The 20,162-nt window shown below is 34.9% G+C and overlaps 1 protein-coding gene across 2 annotated transcripts in view; it reads right to left on the bottom strand.

Annotated features, from left to right (window-relative positions):
* LOC124360526 (solute carrier family 2, facilitated glucose transporter member 1-like) overlaps nt 1-20,162 on the bottom strand; it is an 81,918-nt gene that overhangs the window by 39,584 nt on the left and 22,172 nt on the right. Inside the window, exons 1-2 of one of the 2 annotated variants that reach the window (XM_046814226.1) lie at nt 10,382-10,447; nt 8,947-9,041 (exon numbers count right to left, since the gene is read on the bottom strand). The exons of the other annotated variant lie outside the window; for it this stretch is intronic. Coding sequence (XP_046670182.1) covers nt 8,947-8,976 — 30 coding nt within the window. The 5' untranslated portion in view covers nt 8,977-9,041; nt 10,382-10,447. Of the gene's footprint in view, nt 1-8,946; nt 9,042-10,381; nt 10,448-20,162 lie in introns of those variants that run through there. 2 annotated transcript variants of the gene reach the window in all.

Genomic DNA, 20,162 nt, shown 5'->3' with positions numbered 1-20,162 from the left:
CAAGAGTCGTCTCAGGTTACATGTCTGTGTTCGCAATTATCATCTCAGCTCCACCAGGCTGTCAAACTGTCTCGACACAACGAGGGGACATCTACCACGTGTCGCGTAACAGGCGTCTCTGAGGTTGCATGCAAAATGTCTAATCTGTAACTCATTTAACTCTCGGGATGTCCTGTGGACTGATAGACAGACCGACAATCATGCAGAAAAGAAATTGAATCGAATGTTGCGCCAACCCCAATTCTTGTAGTTGGACATGCACCATTATTGAACACATTCTTGTCTATGCAGAAATGAAATTTCATGCAAAATTTAATGTCTACGGATGAAAACTTTCTCGAGATATCTTGCCACATTAAGTTAAGTTACATAGTAATGTTTCCACATAGTAAAAGTTCCAGTGAGCTAGGGAAAGCACTAAAACACAAGGGGGCGCTGAAACCAAATCTTTCACAACCTTTTTAAACATTGCTTTTCTACTCTATTATTTTTTCGATTTACTCCATGAATAAAATATCACATGATCAAATCGTATATGACTGTAAGCAGTTTTTTACACACTTATTTATTCTGCTAATTGCTTTTTGCCATTATGGAGATCTTGTAAAAATATTTACTAAAAAGCAGCTAAATACCATGGATAGACATACACCACCATAGAACTCAGTGTTCTTCACATAAATGAAGCTTGGACCACAATTTCAAATCTATAGATCAATTCGTTTTTGAAATATCGTGCGGATACATAGAATACAGTATAAAGAGACAGGCGTAGAGACAGAAATGAAATTGTTTCTAACCCACGAGTGACGATCAGCCAATAACTTTAAACACGTTTAGTAACCAGTGTTTAGTATTATAAATATTCTCGCTTTATAAAGTTGTATCGAAATCATTAGATTGTATGTTAAATTAGATATAAGAACTTGTATAGGTATAACAAAACAAAGAACTCAACCAGGGGGTTTTGGATTACAGTAAATTTCAGACTCAAAATATATTTCTATTATTTTAAATCATAACTAGTTACATATGATGCAATTACAATATGTTTACAGATTACTAAGATATGGATGAAAAGTACCATAGCAAAGAAGTCGAAGATTAATAAGCAAAAAGCATTTTTCAATAAAAGATTAATTAGAGCTAAAAATAAAGGAAATAGTTAAACAAATTTAAAATTATTTATGTAAATAATTATTGTAAAATTTAGACATAACACTGCAGGAGGTTGAATTAGGGCCAAAAAATCTACCAGGAGTGCAAGAAGTTGCCCAAAATCTTACTTACAGGTAACAGGGGAAAATAAAGCACCTCAAGCCATATTTTTTATAGAAAATTGTTTTAATTATTTTGGTGTAATCAATCATCTCCAGAAATTAGGTGCAATGTCCCGGAAACACACCATAGTCTATATACTATTTAAATGAGTGTTTCACTACTTATTATATAAATGTCATGAAATGCATTGTATTCTTATTTTGCCTGGCTAATGAAGACAGCCGTCATTAATCCAATCCATCCATTCTAACCATCAAGTAATTGTCTAAATCTGGTAGGCATTTGGTAAGAGTCGCGTTATAATCCGTTTGACTGAAGAGCCACAAGGCTACGACAGAGAAAGCGACACCAGTGACTGAACTGTAGGCGAGGTGTGGTGAGGAATGAAGATCAGATAACATACCGGACTCGGGGGCCGGTGTGTGTTCACTCACTGTCTACTACGCTAGCCGTCGCCGAGGCCGTGGAGGTGGAATGTGTAGGTGAAGCCCATCACGCAAAAAATACCGTCCCTTTTTTGTGCCCCACTTCATTCATGGCACTTCCCTACCTCACTGTTCCATCTCCATCACGTTGCCTCAACTGAATTTCGAAGTCCCCAAGAGAATAATCACTGGCGAAAGCAACGGGTTCACTCTTAATACGCTTAGCTCTGTACATAACGCCAAGGACAGACAATTTACGTAACTGGTGTGAAGGGCGTGGTGTCATAGCGACTCATTTCCGGTGTGGGTCACTCTAGCCGATCCGCTCCCACGTGACCTCTCTACTGGGGTGCAAACCGCAATAAATACAGGACACCTTTCAGTATAACCCCTTTTAAAGGTAAAACACCCCAGTGATTAGTAACACTGACATTTTGCTCCTCTAATACCCCATTTTTCATTAACGTTAACATCTTTGTTATTGATTTAGTGCTTACTGAGGGTAAGAGTTGATTTTGACTTTGGGTTTGGTGAAGAATACTCGTTAATGACTGACTCACACACCGCGCTAGTGGAGGTCTATCCAAACTCGCTAATTGTGCCGTGTCGCGGCCAAAGCGGACATGGACGACCGGACGCGTCAATTGACTACAATCACTGTCACTGTCACGTCTGACTCTGAGACACTACCCTTAGCTGTTCAACAGCTGGACTCTCACCACGGTGTTAGGTGTTATTTCCTCGTTAGAATTTAGCAAACGCTACTGGTCTACGAGCAGAATGAGATGAGGCATTAGCACTTCGTGCATGTTATTATTCGTGTGTATTTCCTCTAAAAGATGAATGAAATAAATGGATATTTTAAGGATAACTTCATAAATAACCTAAATGGATACATAACAAAAGTTTACTTAGTAAAAGAGTTTAGATTTAAAGAATGATGAATAAGAATGAAATTAAAAAATGGAAATGGGTTTACGTTATGTTTTGTTCAATTCAATAAACAACCATTGATTCTTCTTGGATTCTACATAGCTGGCTGGCTAGGTCACATTATTATCATGAAGAAAAGTACTGTCTCATTTTTACTTGTTTGATCATTAAGTTCGATCAAGATTTATCAAACAATTATCCTGTTTGGAACGGCATTGCACCAATAGACGGATGCTATGGACAGGAGGACGATTGAGAGTATCAGAGCAAAGTTATCAGTTACAGAGGGACGTGGAATGTTAACATGAGGTAAGCGCGAAAGTAAACATAGTGATGACGTTGAGAGGCGACGCGGCAAGGCGCGATGTTATCTGTGAAGTGTTAAGTGGTCTGTGAGTGCTTATCACTGTTATCAGCGGAAATAGCGTGGGCCAATACGGAACCTGGGACCACTCGCATCTCGCGAGCACTGACTTCAATCTGGGTTATTTGAAGTAACGGTCAACCCCGGCTTCCGGTGGTTTATTGAATAGAAAGTCCAGCTTTACAATAATACGTGGTGTACGCTTATCAATAAATATGATAGCTAAACTTCCTCAAGAAATGCCGATGATATGATCGGAATGTGGTTGAGCTAAACCCATTCCAGAGAGGTGAAGAGGAATATTACATTTCCATCATGCTCAGTGAGGTGGGGAAAAGGACCCTTCCCCCATTGTGCTTTAATCTAACAATTTATAGATGAAATTAAAAGCGATGTTGTAAGACCCAGGGCGAGCTCACGAGCATGATTAAGTTACAAGCTGACACGTACTTCAATGTATGTAATACAATTTGACCGATAAAGAACTGGTCCGGAAACCGTACTATATAGTATACAATTTTTGCAATACTGTAACGTAAGAATATTTTATTAAAATGTTTGTAATAGTTCGCTTCTTTTCTGTGTGAGTACAACAGAATGAACCCCACATTCTTTGTTTAGAATTTTGCAAATATTCTATAGTTGTTTAAATTATCATGAACAATTTTAATACAATCTGAATGGGATTATGAATCTCTTTGAATGTTAGAGAAATTATTTTACTTATTTTAGTAAATTAAAATTTTTTTAGAAATGTTTCTCATTAATTTAATTATTATTAATAAAGTAGCCAGCCAACAGTAATTCCCCAATAGTGGACATAACCGAAGAAAAAATAACACAGCGCGAATCGACTGCCAGGCCTAGGAATATCATTTGAACCAAGCTCAACATTCGTTAGCAAATGTTGCTAATACATTTAAAATCATAAGGTATTCCGGCTTCGCTGCTGAGAGCAAACGTCAGTTACAAGACGTTACAATGAACATTTGATTATAATAACAAATTCTGTTGACTAATCTTAACGTTTATCTTTGGACACGACGTTTGACTTCAAATTGTGAACGTTTAACGTACCCGTACTTTCTTTGATTTTGTTATGTCAACGACTTTCTAAGAATCAACGATAATAATAATGCTGACATGTCATCTAGGGAAGGAATGGCAATATAATTTAGTGAACACATGAAGGACTACACAAATCTTACCGCAAAGTCCTTAGGATAGCTATGTCGTTACTACAGATGATCAACACCTTATACAATTTTTATTATTTGTTATATAGAGCAGTGAAGTACCGAGTGTTCTGTGATCATAATACTATACACTAACATACAGTTTATTATAATAAATAGCATCATAGAGTAGTAAAGTTACGTATATCTATCTGCAGTAACACAGATATATCAGTTTGATACTTTGTAGTAGCATGGATACATTTGGATATCGTTGGCATGTTACGAAATCTGTTTTAAAATCAGGTTCTGTGGACTTCTAGCACGAATGTGGGCTGAAACCTGCTCTGTAACCACATCTCCTTTATGTAACCACTGTATTTCTCAGGAAAAAAACTGTATTTGTATGTAATAAAAGATTCGTGGTGGTGTTACTTTTGTAACAGTTCTCTTGAAGAATTACGATATGATAATGTTATTAGCAACTGTCCATCGCCAACGTGACAGGTTTTTAACAATTATGTCAAACAGTTGCGGTCTCTCTATTACATGAGTTTATGGATTCTCATTGAGCTGTTACTACATTTATTTAGCTTATTTGGATTAAAACTAGGCTCTGAAACTCAGGAACTACGATAATTCTAATACATCATAAATATATAATTAACAAAAGCAAGAATAACGTTTAATAGTAGGTAAAATGGAAGTAAAATCTGTAAATTAGAAGTTCCTGTTTTGCACCGACTTAAAAAAATGGAAGAGGTTACACAGATCGACATTTTTCTGCCCCTTTTTTTGTCGTTTCATCAGATTAAACTGTTTTTACTTGCCTTATTTGCAAAAGGGCACTAAAGTGCAAAGAGCACAAAATTACTGCATTCGCTTTCTGTTTGATTTACGTCGAAGGGATCATGTTACACCATATTTTATTCAATCATCAATTCTAAAATTAGCTGATTCAAGATCGATTCGAATTTTGTCATTGTTGTACTCTATTATTAATACGGATTCACCAAAATATTTATCTGAAAACTTTCAGTTTTTGGCGGCGAGTGGCGCAAGAGAAACTCGGTCTGGTGCACTAAGTCTCAGAATTCCAATACACAAAACCAAAACCTATAACCAATCCTTCACCGTTACCGCCTGTAGATTATGGAACTCCTTACCAGATCCTGTCAAACAAATTGAGAGCCGAAAACGGTTTGTGGCGGAGCTGATACGAAAATACCTGGACCGGATGATTGGGGCGGGCGGCGGGGCTGCTCTTTGAATCGTGACTGTGTGAATGGAAGAGTGAATGGAATACTGTAAGTGTAAGTGTTATAGTTAATTAGCCTTAATTTGCTTTGTTAAGACATATTTTTAAGAGGTTAAATGTAAGAAAGGACCATATGGTCCTAATTTCGCCTCAATAAAGAAGTGTTTCTTTCTTTTCTTTCTTTCTATTTTATTATTACAGCTTTACAAGTGATTTTACAGGGATTTTTCGAAGTGGGTTTATTTTTATTATTAGTATGTGTATTATATTAAAACATGCCAGAAGGAAAATACAGAAATGTCTAATAAATCTGCCTAGTAATCTTAAAATTGAATGTACTATGTTACTAATGAAATATGCTTGAATATACGGATTGATATCTTTCTTGATTGGTACAGAAGGCAGCTTATGATAACGACGTATTTTGTGAGGTGGCAATATCAATTACCACGAGTAGAAGCCACAGGAATGTCAGGTATGCGGTGTCATAGAACAGTTTCGTACATCAGACTGAAGGCATGAGGTTCACCTGTGTAACAATACGTTGTGTAACACATGACTCTTGCCAACTACCGTAACTGTTCGCACATACAGTCGTACAGCTTAGTTGTGGAAATGCATTGACATTTACAGTTACAACGACAGAAACGTTTTTCATGACGCTGCATATATATCTCCATCTCCTTCGTAATCCGATGACTTTGAAGATCCTCGCTCAATGTCATAAACTCTCTTCAGATGATACGCACACGTCATCCCCAGCAACGTCGCCTGAGATGAAATTTCTTACGCACTGACCATCAAACAGAAGACACACTTTCCTGACACTGCGCGTCGCACAGCTGACATTGATTCACATTCAAAATGTTTTTGTTTACAACATCGTACATAATGATAGCTATAATAACTATTAGTATAATAGCTTATACTATAATAATCGATCGTCTATAATAATTGATACTATATCAGTATAGGTTAAAATGAAAGTATTATTTAACTAGTTATTTTATTATTGTGTTCATTCACTTTGACATCAGTTAGTGGCGAGTCAGAAATTTAAGGATTCTTTATCAAAATAAGTTTTTTTAATCATTTCCCAAAAGCATTATCGCTCTCTCGTTACAGCTGTTCCGGCAGTGAATTTAAAAGTTTAATACTATTTTTATGAATTGGTTTTGGAAAACGGAAACTGTTCTTATGTGCAGAAATTCTGATTCAATTCGCTTCAGAAATGGTTACTGCAAATTAATATTCTTACTAACAAACAAAACTGTGCAAATTTTGCATATGCAGATTGTTTTTTTAATAGAATTTTACATCAAACCGTCTGCTTTTATTGAATATATTCCTCAAGGCCTTAGTATGTAATTTAAAACATATTTAGTTTTTGTGCTATCGTGGCCCCAAATAACATATATATCATAGTAGGTTGCGAGCAGCGCTTTCCTGTCAACCTGAGAAGACAGTCACCTCAAAGCGAAATTTCAGATCTGACATTATTAAACGTGTTCGATTTGAGCGCCAAACTTAAGATGCTCATCAAAGAATAATTACGTGAAGTTTACTCTCGGCAAACGGTGCCGCTTATTCAAATATTAAAACATTATATTGTCTTTTGAAGACAGAGCAATTGGAAAATTCTTTAAATAATACTAAATATTAATGAAAACACTACTTTTCCAAATTGTTGTGATGCTATTATTCCAATCGTTCATAAATAGCAGAAATAGCATGGGTTCAAGGACCGAACCCTGGGAACTCCTGTCACAACTTCAGAATCCAAAGAACTCGCCAATCTCTAGACAACCTATAGTCATGAAAGGGACCTTGGCCACACTGGGCTCTCTACCTTTGAGGTAAGAAGAAACGTATGACTACATAACACCTCTCAGACCAATGTGAAGTATCAAAAGATAGTCCTGCAGAACATTGAAGAGAGTCAAGAGTGTAGGCAATGGTTGGCATGAGCTGACTGGTGGCTTCCACTTTACTTTGATAAACCCAAACTGAGACTGAAAAATTATTGGGTACAGATACCGAGAACTGAATAAAATTTATCCTACTCGACTTTACTTTCTCTTTTTTATAGAAGTCGCACAGCTGAATGAGTCAAAGACGAAGGGATTGACCAAAATGGAAAGACTAAGAGTTAGATAAGCTAGAGAGCTTGAAACCAGATGACGTATCTCTTTCAAGAGTGTTGAAAACATTTCTTCCGGACCACCGGAAGTTTTCGTTCTTAAAGACAAATCTGTTTTTGACTTCCGCCTCAGAGGTTTGCAATAGAAACATTGAGGTAGTACATGGCACCAGATTCATTCGTAGCCTCTTGGTGCTACAGTTAAACTGTATGCCTTGATTATCGAACAGCAGAGACATTTCTTTATTATCCGCTTTCTTTATTCTTTCTACAGCAACCGCCATTACCTAATTGTTACGTAAAACGTTCAAATACTATACTAGAGTAAAAAGTATACAGGAATGACATTAATACAAATAGTTAAAGAAATATTAGTCTTATGATAAAAATTTGGCGGCATATAATTGTTTGTGAGTGAAATTGTTTTAATAATTTGTTACGTTCCTATAATAATGACGAAACATGAATAAATGTATTATTCAAAAATATCGTTTGTTACGCCAAAATAATTTTATAGCAGAGTAAATTCCTGTTAAGATAGTTTTTTTGAAATTACTATTTGGGCAAATGTAATATAGTTTGAAAATAGTGCTCGTATAAAATATGTTCTTAAATTTACTTAGAACTGTGATTTGACTGTTTACTATTACAATAATTTAGTAATGCTTTATTGTTTTATTAACATAATTTACCAATATGTTACAGATTCTCAGTAGAGTGAACTTTATTAACACTTACAACGTTTACTTTTTCAAAATGTAACGTTTAACACTACAGTCCTACAAATCTATATTTTAAATAACATATCACTGGTAGGCTTACTTATTGTGCGTTTTCAACTCCAGTAATTCAATTTATCTGGCTTTGCTGATTTTATGATGTTGGTCTAAAATTAACCACGATTTATCACCACTTGTATATCTCCACGCTGATATGATGAGTTATCTCTTGGTACCCCCTCGCTACAAGACATGCTTTTTACCGGTTACGCAAGACTAGAATGATTTTGCATGTCCTATTAATACCAACATAACATTGAAAAGCTAATTTAATCCAGCGGGCAGAACGGTTGGTAATGCTATTTTACACGTAACTTGTGACGGAGAAAATTTTTGTCGTGATGTTATATCCTGATGGCCAGTTGTAGCTGCAAGAATTAAGTGAAAATTTGTATATGACTTACGATATAGTCCGCCCTTCAAGTATCGGCGCTGATTTTCGAGGTTTGCCATGACGTCGATGTCGTTCTATAACGATTTTTCAAAGCTTTTTTATTGTTTGTACGTGATTGTAGTGATACCCCTATCCTGGTTAAGATTGAAATACAAACATTATTCACTGTTATAATGAAAGTCACATGTATTTCTTACCTGATTCGGAGTTCGTGACGCACACTCCATGGCGTTAGTCGTGACAGATCTAGAACGTTCACGTCACTCACAAGTTATAGTAACAACAACACTGGCTGCACACACAAACACAAACTTTATTGGTTAGTTGTTATTAATAATACAAATAATTATACCGTTAAGTTAGAGCAACCTATTCATAATAATCTCTCTCTCTTCAATTTTGAAATTCATACTTAAGTGACGTAATACTGAAACACGTTGTTATAACGTAAATATTTCAAAAATGTACCTTAACGAAAGTTATTTTATTGATATTATTAAATAAAAAAGAACAATACTTAATAATATTTAGAAACGCGATACCGATTTTTACGTCATGTTTTTAAGTTATATTAATAAATCAATAATTACCAAGTCCATAATATCAATAAATTATAATACTTTACAACGAAGTTGTCTAGTACAAGTTCTATTATTAATTATTTTGGGCGCCTAGTGGAATTTTAATTTGAATTGTAAGGCACAAATTAGAATTTCTATTAAATAGATGCATGCTTTCTCTCATGGATTTTATTAAAAATATGTAAATAACTTATTGTTTATAGAACAGAAACCCTCTGTAATTGATATGAAGCCAAAGTAATAATAACGACTTTCAAGGAATTACTACTCAACCTAGATACGAGTAACAAACAATCATACCCCAGAATCGACTACATAGGGTGGCTTGGTAGGGGAGGGTTGGCTGGACTAGCCTGTTAACACTGACAAAACTAGACTATCGTTTCAATAATATTGTAAAAGGTTACCTAATAATATTGTAAAAGGTCACCTAACCGATCCATGAATATTTTAATTGACCAATTAAAAAACAAATTATGATTCCTTCGCAATATACAGATTATCAAATAGCTAGTAAGTTAAATTTAAACCATTAACGGTTTTAATACGGTGGAGAGATTAGTGTTTTAGTAATTTATTACACGGATACTACACAGAAAACTAACATTCACGTGCATTTAAAACACCACAGTACGATTTATTATAGTTGCTATATTAAATTAATTTTGTAAAAGTATATTATCATGCCCATACATTGATTTTACAAAACGAAATGCTATAGTGACAAGGTATTAATTGTTACGCTAAAACGCTACATTACGATTGCTACATACAACACTGTAAACTAAAAATTGATTACAATGCCATTCTTAAAAATTTTAATTGACAATATCTTTTCATATTTTCAAGGAATGTGCTCATATTGAATATAACCACGTTTTTACGTTACCAATACTAGAATATACATATTAACACACACCGGTATTGTCATTTCTGGATTAAACGAAAGTATTGATTATTTTGAATTGTAAAACATTTATAAAGGTAAAAATCAATTAAAATAATCCTAATTTGTGATAGCATGCATGACTACTGCTGTAGCGACACTAACCGAATCTTGACACTTTACCGCCAGACAACAGTGGAAACTGTGAAACCGACCTGACTATTCACTGGAAGAGGGATGGAGGGGCGACAGTGCTGCCACCATTATCGAGAAAAAATACCCTTTTTGCAACCAAAATTACCCTTGACATTTGCACCAATACACCACGCGTTATTTCATATTTCCCTTTCACCTCCATAACATTTACACTAATTCGTTAGGTCTTAATGTAATTATTTTGTAATAATAACTGTATTTAAAAACAAATATTTTCAATATTGCCGTTGTACGGTACTGAAAATGTGTTTATTTGAGAAATTAAATGATCATTTGAAAATGTTTTAGCATGTATACGTTAGTTGTGTAAGCAGCTATTATAATTGATTAAAACCAACTTTTAAACATTATAAATTATATAAAGTTAAATTGTATTACAGTATGTAATCTATATATAAAATTCTAATAAAACATTATGTCTTAAATTAGAGAAAAGAAAGTCTTTACTTCAATAACATCGTTTTAAATTAAATTTTAAATTAACATTTTTAAATACAATATAGACGGAGTACCCACAAAGAATTTTGTTTAAAATATTGCAGTCTTCAATTGACATTGGTTTATTATGCATTCGGAGAATAAGTTAATGAAATTGCAGTTCAACTGTGAAAAATCTATTCATAAAACAGTGTATTTACATTGGTACACGTACATATATTTAACAAGTAAATAAGTAAGTCACATTCAAGCTGGATGAAGCTTGGAAGAGAATACCAATTTGGGCGGTAATAGTTGGGGAGGGAAGCAAAAGCAGGGAGTTGGGGGAGGGGGTGAGTAAGAAGGGTAGAAGCCAGGGAAATGTATTACGCGACTGCCCACCTGTTCGCCCCTCTCTCCCTTTAGTGCATTCAACTCTTGCATTTCACGTAAAACATTCAAAGTATTTTAACGAATATAATCTGAATATGTAAAACCTTTATAATGATAATTTAGAAACGAATTATTTTATATTTCTTATTCCATTATAAGATTACATAATATGTGATCATTTCTGTTAATTTTAACCTATTAAGTTCCGTGAGCAAAAAATAAATGATCATTTAAGTGGATATCAATTAATAAAAGGTCAAAACATTTTGAAAGTTTAATTCTACCAATTGTCTGTATTTTTCCAAATTGTAGCGAAATTAATATATTGTAAAATATATCCTAATTAAACACACGTCTACATGTATACGCGTCTCTTCTAAACCACTTACTGTAGATAAATAATTAAGTAAGAATACAATTAGTTGAAAGTTTATGCACTCATAACGGAAATGTATAATTGCATCACATATAGGCAAATTTATAACAATTGTGCAGGGTAATATGGTATCATAAATGTGATGTTAGCATGATATTATCATATTGTAATTCAAGACTCATCGTTCTAGGAAATTTAATAATAAAGGAATTGTATACACTGTGTACATCTATCTGCGTGTATAGACTATAATATATAGCTAACATACAATTTTGTAACTACGATAAATGTGTATAAAAATACATTTTAATACTATTATTATTTAAATTGTACTCATATTAAACAATTAAGCCGGTTAAAAAATGATTCCCAGAGAATTATGCAATCAGACACGTGAGTTGAGAGGTGCGCAGATATGGTTTACCCTTGAAGAAGGTCGCTGGAGAAGAGGATCAATAGAGAGGCGTTGCGCGGACTGGGCCAGTATTGGCTGTCCCGGGTGGGTGTGTCATGACGTCACGGCCCGGCTCCCTTGTATTACGTCACAGCCGCCGCGCCGTGCCGCGCCCCTCGACATTCATTCAAGCATTTGCTGATAACCTATTCCTGATTACCTTTATTTATATCCTGCTGTTAATAGAAAGAGTAAGTGATTTTAAGCAATTTTGTTTCATATGCAGAAAGATGAACTAATAATGTTTTATCACAAGCTCAATAGTTCAATATAAGCTCGTCGTTCATCGCCGTACTTTGTTTATTTACCGTGGGTTAAATACAGCAATATTGGAGAAGTCTATTTGATCAATAGAGTTCATTCGTTATTGTGTATAAAGAAATGTAAAACAAAAACAAAATCTAAATTCTATTACCGTTTTTTAAATTGATACTAAATAACCATTTTGTAATTTAATCTTATATTACACGTTTTAACGGTATGGTAAGAAATATATTTTTCCATTAGGCTAATAATACAATAAGCAATTATTATTACGGCTAATATAGATAGATTACAATCAATTTTGCTTTTTAAAAGGACAATCCTGATTTTAATCTCGAGGAATAAAATTAGGTATAACATTGGCACAAACTATGTTCCTATTAAAAGAATGGTTTCATATGTGAGCTATTTCATTAAATAAGTTATAAATTCAGTCTAGAAAATAGCCACATCTGCAGTAACATCGAGGGTTGAGCTTGTCTTGGTGCAGGGTGATTAATTAAGCTCTTTATTTTGACATAATACTCTTTTTATTTTCAAAACGTTTCTACATGAAGGATGTCTTGTCAGTATTTCAAGTATTTTAATCAATTTAAACTACAATATGGTTAAAAATTGCATTTCAACAAACATCCAAATTTAATCTTTTGCAACTATTAAACAACATATGCTAGTGGAAAGGGTTTTGACTTTTCTACTATTCCTACATTTAGGTGCATATTGTAGTGTACACATTGTATTATTGGATTTGAAACTTTTATATACTACTTTACGCAATTATCGCTTCACGATAGCTTGTCAGAAACGCGGGCGAGGTTGCGTCAGCCTCATGTCGCATCCCAGATGTCGCCATTTGACAAAGTGAGCCACTCACTGCTATCGCAACGTGTTGGCAGTCAGGAATGTCAAACTGCTCCGAGAGTACCTACTTCCGTCGGCGGTTTTAAAGTGTCAGACTAGAAATCTTATTAGTGTTTCATGTAGCCGAGGTGTAGGGGAGGACGATACAGATTGCAATCGATCCATAATGTGGAGTAGATTTATTGCCATGTTAAAAGATTTGGCCTTTGAGCCTGAGAATAGGTAAATTCTTTGGATCTTTGAAACGAGTCAATGATTGGACTGGTAGTCGTCTGATCCAGTCGTCCCAATGGCCAAGACACGCTTCACAGATCGTCGAGGTTAGAGTTAGTAGGTTAATTCTGATTATCATCACTTTCTCTAAGATAACAGAGAACACCGTCAGCAAAATGGGTTACTTCTGGTGAACCCAAATTATAGTCATCACAAATAAACCCACAGTAAGAGATTGTTTATATCTTAAAAACCAAGTTGAGTGTTACATGTCTTAAATATTTGATAATCGTTTAGGGTATCTCATTTTTATAACTGAATATAATTTAAATGTGTTATTTTATTATAGTTTTTAAATATACCTAAGCCTCATTAAAAAATACAGTACTTGTGATATACGATCCCTGTACAACAACGAACTATTTATAGTTAAAGTGAATCATTTCACTCTCATAATTAATAAGTGAATGCCAGTAAAATGTATAAAATTGCCAACGTTTTTATCAGTATGTTATATAATGGGTGATGTTTCTAAAACGTGTAATTACAATTTTTATTGTTTACTTCAAAATATAATTATGACCCACCCTGATGTGTTATGTAACCTTTCAAAGCTTTAATCTGTCGTCTTTACAATTCCACAAACAATATTTCAACACATCTCACCTCCAAAAAAAAAATATATTTCACTAATAAATCAATGAATTTTCTCTATGCATTGATCAGAAACGGCATATTTCTAAAAACCGCAGGGTTACGAATTTATTACAGTTCCATCAACTTCTAAGTCATATAGTGTTTAACTGTTCAGGTGACTGTTGTACGATCGAAAGGCGATGTTATGTAACGCAGAAATGTCATCTAGGATTCTAGGCCCCATCACAGATTGCATATTCCCTATAATACACCCTCGCAGGAATCCGTTATCAATCTTTTTACTCCTGAATTAAATCGATTGATTAAACGCTAAATGATTAACTCGGACTGGACATCCGATTGTATTGTAATATATAACACGTGGTTGAGTTTTACACATAAAAAGTCACGATCGAAGATTGACTATCGAAGATGAGATATGAAACGATTGTTATGGAAGAAGATGTTCAATTTTACAATCAGTTTACTGACACTGGGCTTATACGTTCTTGAAAGACTTGTTTTGACATTCCTCTCGAATGTGATGTACTGTGTGTGAGTATATTTTGGAACTAAAACATCACTTGCGCCTGCGCATGCACTGATAAAGTTACTGTACTGGCAGTGTGATGCAATTCTATAACTTGTACCTCTTGTCTTCGTATTAAAATAGTTCTTGGCTCCGGTAGCTTTCTTGATAATCTCTTCGTCAGGAGATTTTTATTGCTTAGAAGCCCGATTCTGTCCACTATCTGAATTTAAACATTAGAACAAGGGCCATATTCTATTTTCATGATTTCTTGGCTCTCGGAGTCAGTGGAAAAACGCTTCTTCTACGTTGTTTGCCCTGAGAAAGTCATAATTTCAAGTATTGTTTGATTCGATACCCAATCAAAAATGATCACGTGATTCATATAACGTTATAAATAATACTCGTATATTAGAATGCCACGAAAAATCCTCAACACGATCCGAGATGATATATTTTCCAAAACACTTACGATGTTGCTGGCCGCGAATGTGACTGATAAAAATTTAAGTTACTATCACTTTACGGTTGCGCGGTATTTCCAAATCAGTTTATGAATGTTGTAAGAGACTGATACTGGGACAATGACCTTCGTAATAACTATTTAAGTTATTTATTTGTTTGTTTTGTAGATTTACTTTTCCCAGCGTTTTAAACATCCAAACACTTATTTATACTTACGAATATTATTTTTCAGTTTGAACTACCCTACATCATTTAACAGTATCATGGACTGTTCATGATTTGATGTTGTGTGATACTAACTAATTAAAACGAATACTGATCATGTACGATATCAGTGGTATAGCTTTATATTGTCAGTCAGACTGTTATTCTCAATACTAACATTCAAACTGAGAGTGGCTACGCTATTGATTACTATTCTACGGTGGAGGCTGATGGATTACCTGTAATCCAATAACGAGGCGATGAATGACCCGTTCGACCTTGAGTAATGGAGTACGAGAGAAATGAGGTTACATTCTGTTTTCATCATGATACTGTATAATTTACTTCTATTATGTAATTAAATCTAACGACGCAATAAAAGATCGACATGTACCATTGAAACTAGTAAGTAAAGGCCTGAGTGAATAAACTCCTGGAATTTCTGAAGATTGCCTCTATTAAAGTCAAACAAACTGTAATAGGCTGTAACTCGATCCTGCAATTATTGTTGTCGTTTGACCACCGCAGTAATTAATGGCTCCCTAATAGAAGGCGGTCTTACATCTGCTAGATGTGCTGCTCCACGCATCTCCTGGCCCTTCTTATTGTTTCAGTCACTTCATTTACTGGAACATTGAATATTAATTAAGATTTATAGTCCTAGTTATTTTTAAAATAGTAGCCATTGGTAATGTAAAAAAACGCAGCAAAAGTTTTTACTAGGCATTTCCAAAACAAAATATAATTTCCAATGTATAAATATTGCACAAAAGCTGTTTACTAAACATAGTAGCTAGAATGGCTATCTTTGCTACTTCTTTTGCAAATACATATGAGTTAAACTTGTCATTTGTTCTTATTTAATTAACAACCATTCTTGCACATTTGATAAGAAATTTTTGGAGTGACTCGTTTGTACAATGTACAAACAACCAATTTTTTTGTTCCCTTAGAACAAGAAGCTTATGAATTGCACTTAGTCCTATAATAACCTTAGCGCTGCTTCCGGAGTGACAGGATATTCAGGATGGGTAAGATTAGGGGGTAGCGGCCGCCTCCTGTCGAGATCCATAAGGAAGAATTAGGGCACTAATTTCAGTTATGTCCCCTCGGAAGAAGAGGAGGCCAACTCTGAACCAGCCTCTCCAGTTAAAGCAATCAAGGGGTTGCACACCTTTGTTGACGCTAGCTAGCCAGAAGCTCTGATTCTTTAGGGAACAAACTCCAAAGTCCTACAGTTATCTCCCGCAGTAGACTAGGCCTAGCGAATTACCCTTGCACCCCAGAATCTCGATATTTGCAGTTAGTGATGTGCCGCTTCTGGACATCCATAAGGTTGCCCAGATTTATGTGACACATCGGTTTCTGGTGTGCCCAGTGGTAGGTTCAACTGGAAGGTATAAACCAGCCAAAAGTGATACCTGCTGAGTTCACAAACAACCATAGAAAAACAATAACTTGATCGTGTGTTATGTAAGATAAATATAAGCCATGTCGCTTTTCAGAGGTCGGAGTTGTAGGCTGGATGACAGAAAATGTTTTGGTTGAGTAAATTAGAGGTGGAGATTTCATACATATACAATAAAAAACTAAGATTATTTAAAATTTTTGAGAGACTCGGGTTACAAAAATGATATTGTTGAGAACATTGGCGCCAGCAACATCAACAGTTACAAAAACTATACCCTTCGTTTCGACAATATTGCGAAAAACGAAAGCAATGGTCGGTATTTCGAGTCAATTTTCAACTGCATTAGCCGTAAATGACAGGACTCATACATTCGTTGTGAGACCAGCGGGCAGCGGTGTACGGCGGTGGCGGTGATGATTACAGTATATCAACAGGAAATACTTCTGCAATATTAACATCCCAGATACAACTAATGCAAAGGAAAGATTTACAACCAATGACGTAAAGTGGTCGGGATTTAGCCACGCCAGCCGAGTTTTTGAGAAACACGTCCATTTATTTATGATGAAATGGATAGAGTTCCTAATAACGCCGTTATCTCTGGTGATGTTGGTTACAGCACATTTTCCTCAATGACTACATATGAAAACCCAATGATAATTCAAGAAAAAACTTACAATAAATTACATGCTAGAGAAAGGATTATAATAGGTAGGTGTTTCGGCCAACGAATATAACTGTTTTCAATTCTACAAAATCAAATTCCTGTGGTATATGTAAAGTACTTTCCATAGTAATAGATTGCGCTATTGTTCACAGCGTTTGCAAATATTTACACACGTTTTTACTTAGGGTGATAGTGGACTGGAGGATAGTGATGATAACAATGAGGACTTCCATTTCTGAAGCTTCCAGGCAACATAGCTGCTAGAAAGAAATATACACGAACTCATTAACAAATATATGTAAACTTTATTAACTCTTTGGAAAACATATAAATAATGCTGCTACACTTTTACTTCAATTTAATTATACTTTTATATACATTCTACCTGTACGTGAAAACATAACTAATAACTGTCATTGTTTACTAAATTTGTACACGTTAGAGTTTTACTACCACCTTCCTCTATCGTATTGAACTTAAACTCTGTATCTCTACCTAAGTTTTTCCCCAAAACTACATTTCTCTTTTCTGTCTGTATATACACTAATTTCAGTGTTCTAAAAACACTAAATCCTATAGTTCAGCACTTGCCATGACTTTTGTTTCCTTGGTTTCAAATCACTTTAGTAGAATGTTATGTATTCCACTACTTGTCGATGGTGAGATTTTCTTGACATCTAATTTGCCCTTACTTGCAGAATCTGTTGATCATACTGTTAATATTGAGATCCTGTTCTTTGCCTGTTGTTGAAATGACCACGGAGTGACAGTCTGAATGTCACGGCACTAATATTCTTTGTGAAGTTGGATTTTTATCTGCTCCTACAAGAAAAGTTTTGTTTTTGTGTATGAGAAGCCTTTTTAGTACTATTGCAGTTATTGATGACATTACAATTACTTTATTTTTAATATTTGAGTATTCCTCATTTAATCATGTACCATTTAAAGTTGTACCATCTTACCTATTAATATAGGTATAAGATAACCTTCATCTCGCAGTCAATATTTTACTGGTATGTGCGTGTGTGTGTGTGTGTGTGTGTGTGTGTGTGTTTTTTTTTAACTTTAGAATAAAACGTTTTTTTTCTCTTTCCCTTTGTTTAAGAAACCATCACAATTACAAACAAGTTCAAATTAACAATTAATACTTAATTACAGATTTTAGTATTAATTTATGTATTTTAACGTTCGAATTCATAAGGTTCATTAAAAAGGTTTAATATCAAATGGTTTAGTTTCATGTTATTGCGTTATACGTAGAGCTTTCATTTCCAACATGTGTATATACGAGTACAATATCCGTTTATAACAGTGATAATAAATTAGTATGATTCCTTCAATTTAGACATAGCGAGAAATCTCCAACATAAAAAGTCGAACATAATACAATAAACTAAAAACATGTTTGTATGCCTTATGCTCATTGTATCCATCAATTTATGTTATTATTGTGTTTACTAGAATACATATCTCAATGATCCGCAGTTGTTCCACGTACACAGTCGCTAGATAAGGATGAATACCTGCATCACATTTGGCCGGGTCCAGGTCGCGAACCGGGCAATCGAAACAATGTGAATATTCATGGTTGCATATTCATTGTTGAATAATGATCACGGCCGTGTACGACAGACAGTAACAGATGTGGGGACAGATGGTGAGCAACGTCACGGCCGTTTCCCGCCTTGCCGCGTCAGAGGAACAAAGTGGATCCAGATTCCGGACGATCCTAATCACATAAATGGATTATAGTAAACAAGCAGCGGTAGTATCTACTACAGCTCGGCGGCCACTGCTATGTGTACTACTCGCTGTGAACTCTGCACACACGTTACTGTTTCCATTTGTGCAGTCATTAGGTCACTCTCGTAAGGTCCAGTACGACATCTTTGAAGGATCCAGTTTATTAAAAGTCTTGACAAGCTCAACGTCACAAAGATTACCAGTGGCAGACGTTATATTACACAAAGAACCAACATTACTGGATGGAGAGCAACTTGAAGATGTTTAACAGAATCACTCTGTGACATATCGAATGGCAGGTTTTCATGAGCCGATACTAATCACACAAATTCTTATTTAAGCAATTAATTAGGGTACCAAGAAGGAGAATTTTGCGAGCATTGTCTCTGAAATAGCTTCTACACCGATTGGAAATTAAAATATTTGGAAGAACATAATCACACAAATTTGATGTTCAGTTGCCAGTTTTACATTGCAGGTAGTTAATAAAAAAAAATAAAAAAAATCAATGACTTGGCTGTGCGCCACCGTTAGTCGTCAATAGTTTGGCTAAACAAAACCCCTAATATTTCTTGGATGAATGAAACGATTGTTATTTCGTGTGAAACAATCGAGAATCGATTGTTGTTTTGCATACTCAATACTAAATTTGAGTACTGTAGGCATTGTGTCACTTAAACTCATTTAACCAATGTAAGATACTCATCATTTTGGAGAAATAAGTTGAGCCACTCTGTTTGCAAGGCGTTTATGCTTGGTACAACAAGGCTACACAGATGTAACTCTCGTGAGCTCTGTTCTGACACTCGGTAATAGTGCTGTGTGATCCCCCTTTAAGTTTAGTGTGGCGCAGACGAGTAAAATCCAACCGTTATATTATTGACTTTAGTCATTAAACATGGTTTATTTGTAAAGTAGCTTTGCCTCTGTAAATGTGCATTAGATAGAGAAATGTTCTTCAGACTAACGTCTTAATTTAGAGAACATTGCGCGTACAATTCGCCTATGTGATTCTTACTTGATTAGGGACGCCTGCAGGGGACCGCTGGGCCATTGACATGTCACGGTATGACATTTTCTTAACTTCTAAACATAGC

Source organism: Homalodisca vitripennis, chromosome 4, assembly GCF_021130785.1.
Source record: "Homalodisca vitripennis isolate AUS2020 chromosome 4, UT_GWSS_2.1, whole genome shotgun sequence".
In the NCBI taxonomy this organism is placed as follows: domain Eukaryota; kingdom Metazoa; phylum Arthropoda; class Insecta; order Hemiptera; family Cicadellidae; genus Homalodisca; species Homalodisca vitripennis.
The sequence above is the reverse complement of the archived record's forward strand: the minus strand, read 5'-3'. Positions and strand labels throughout refer to the sequence as shown.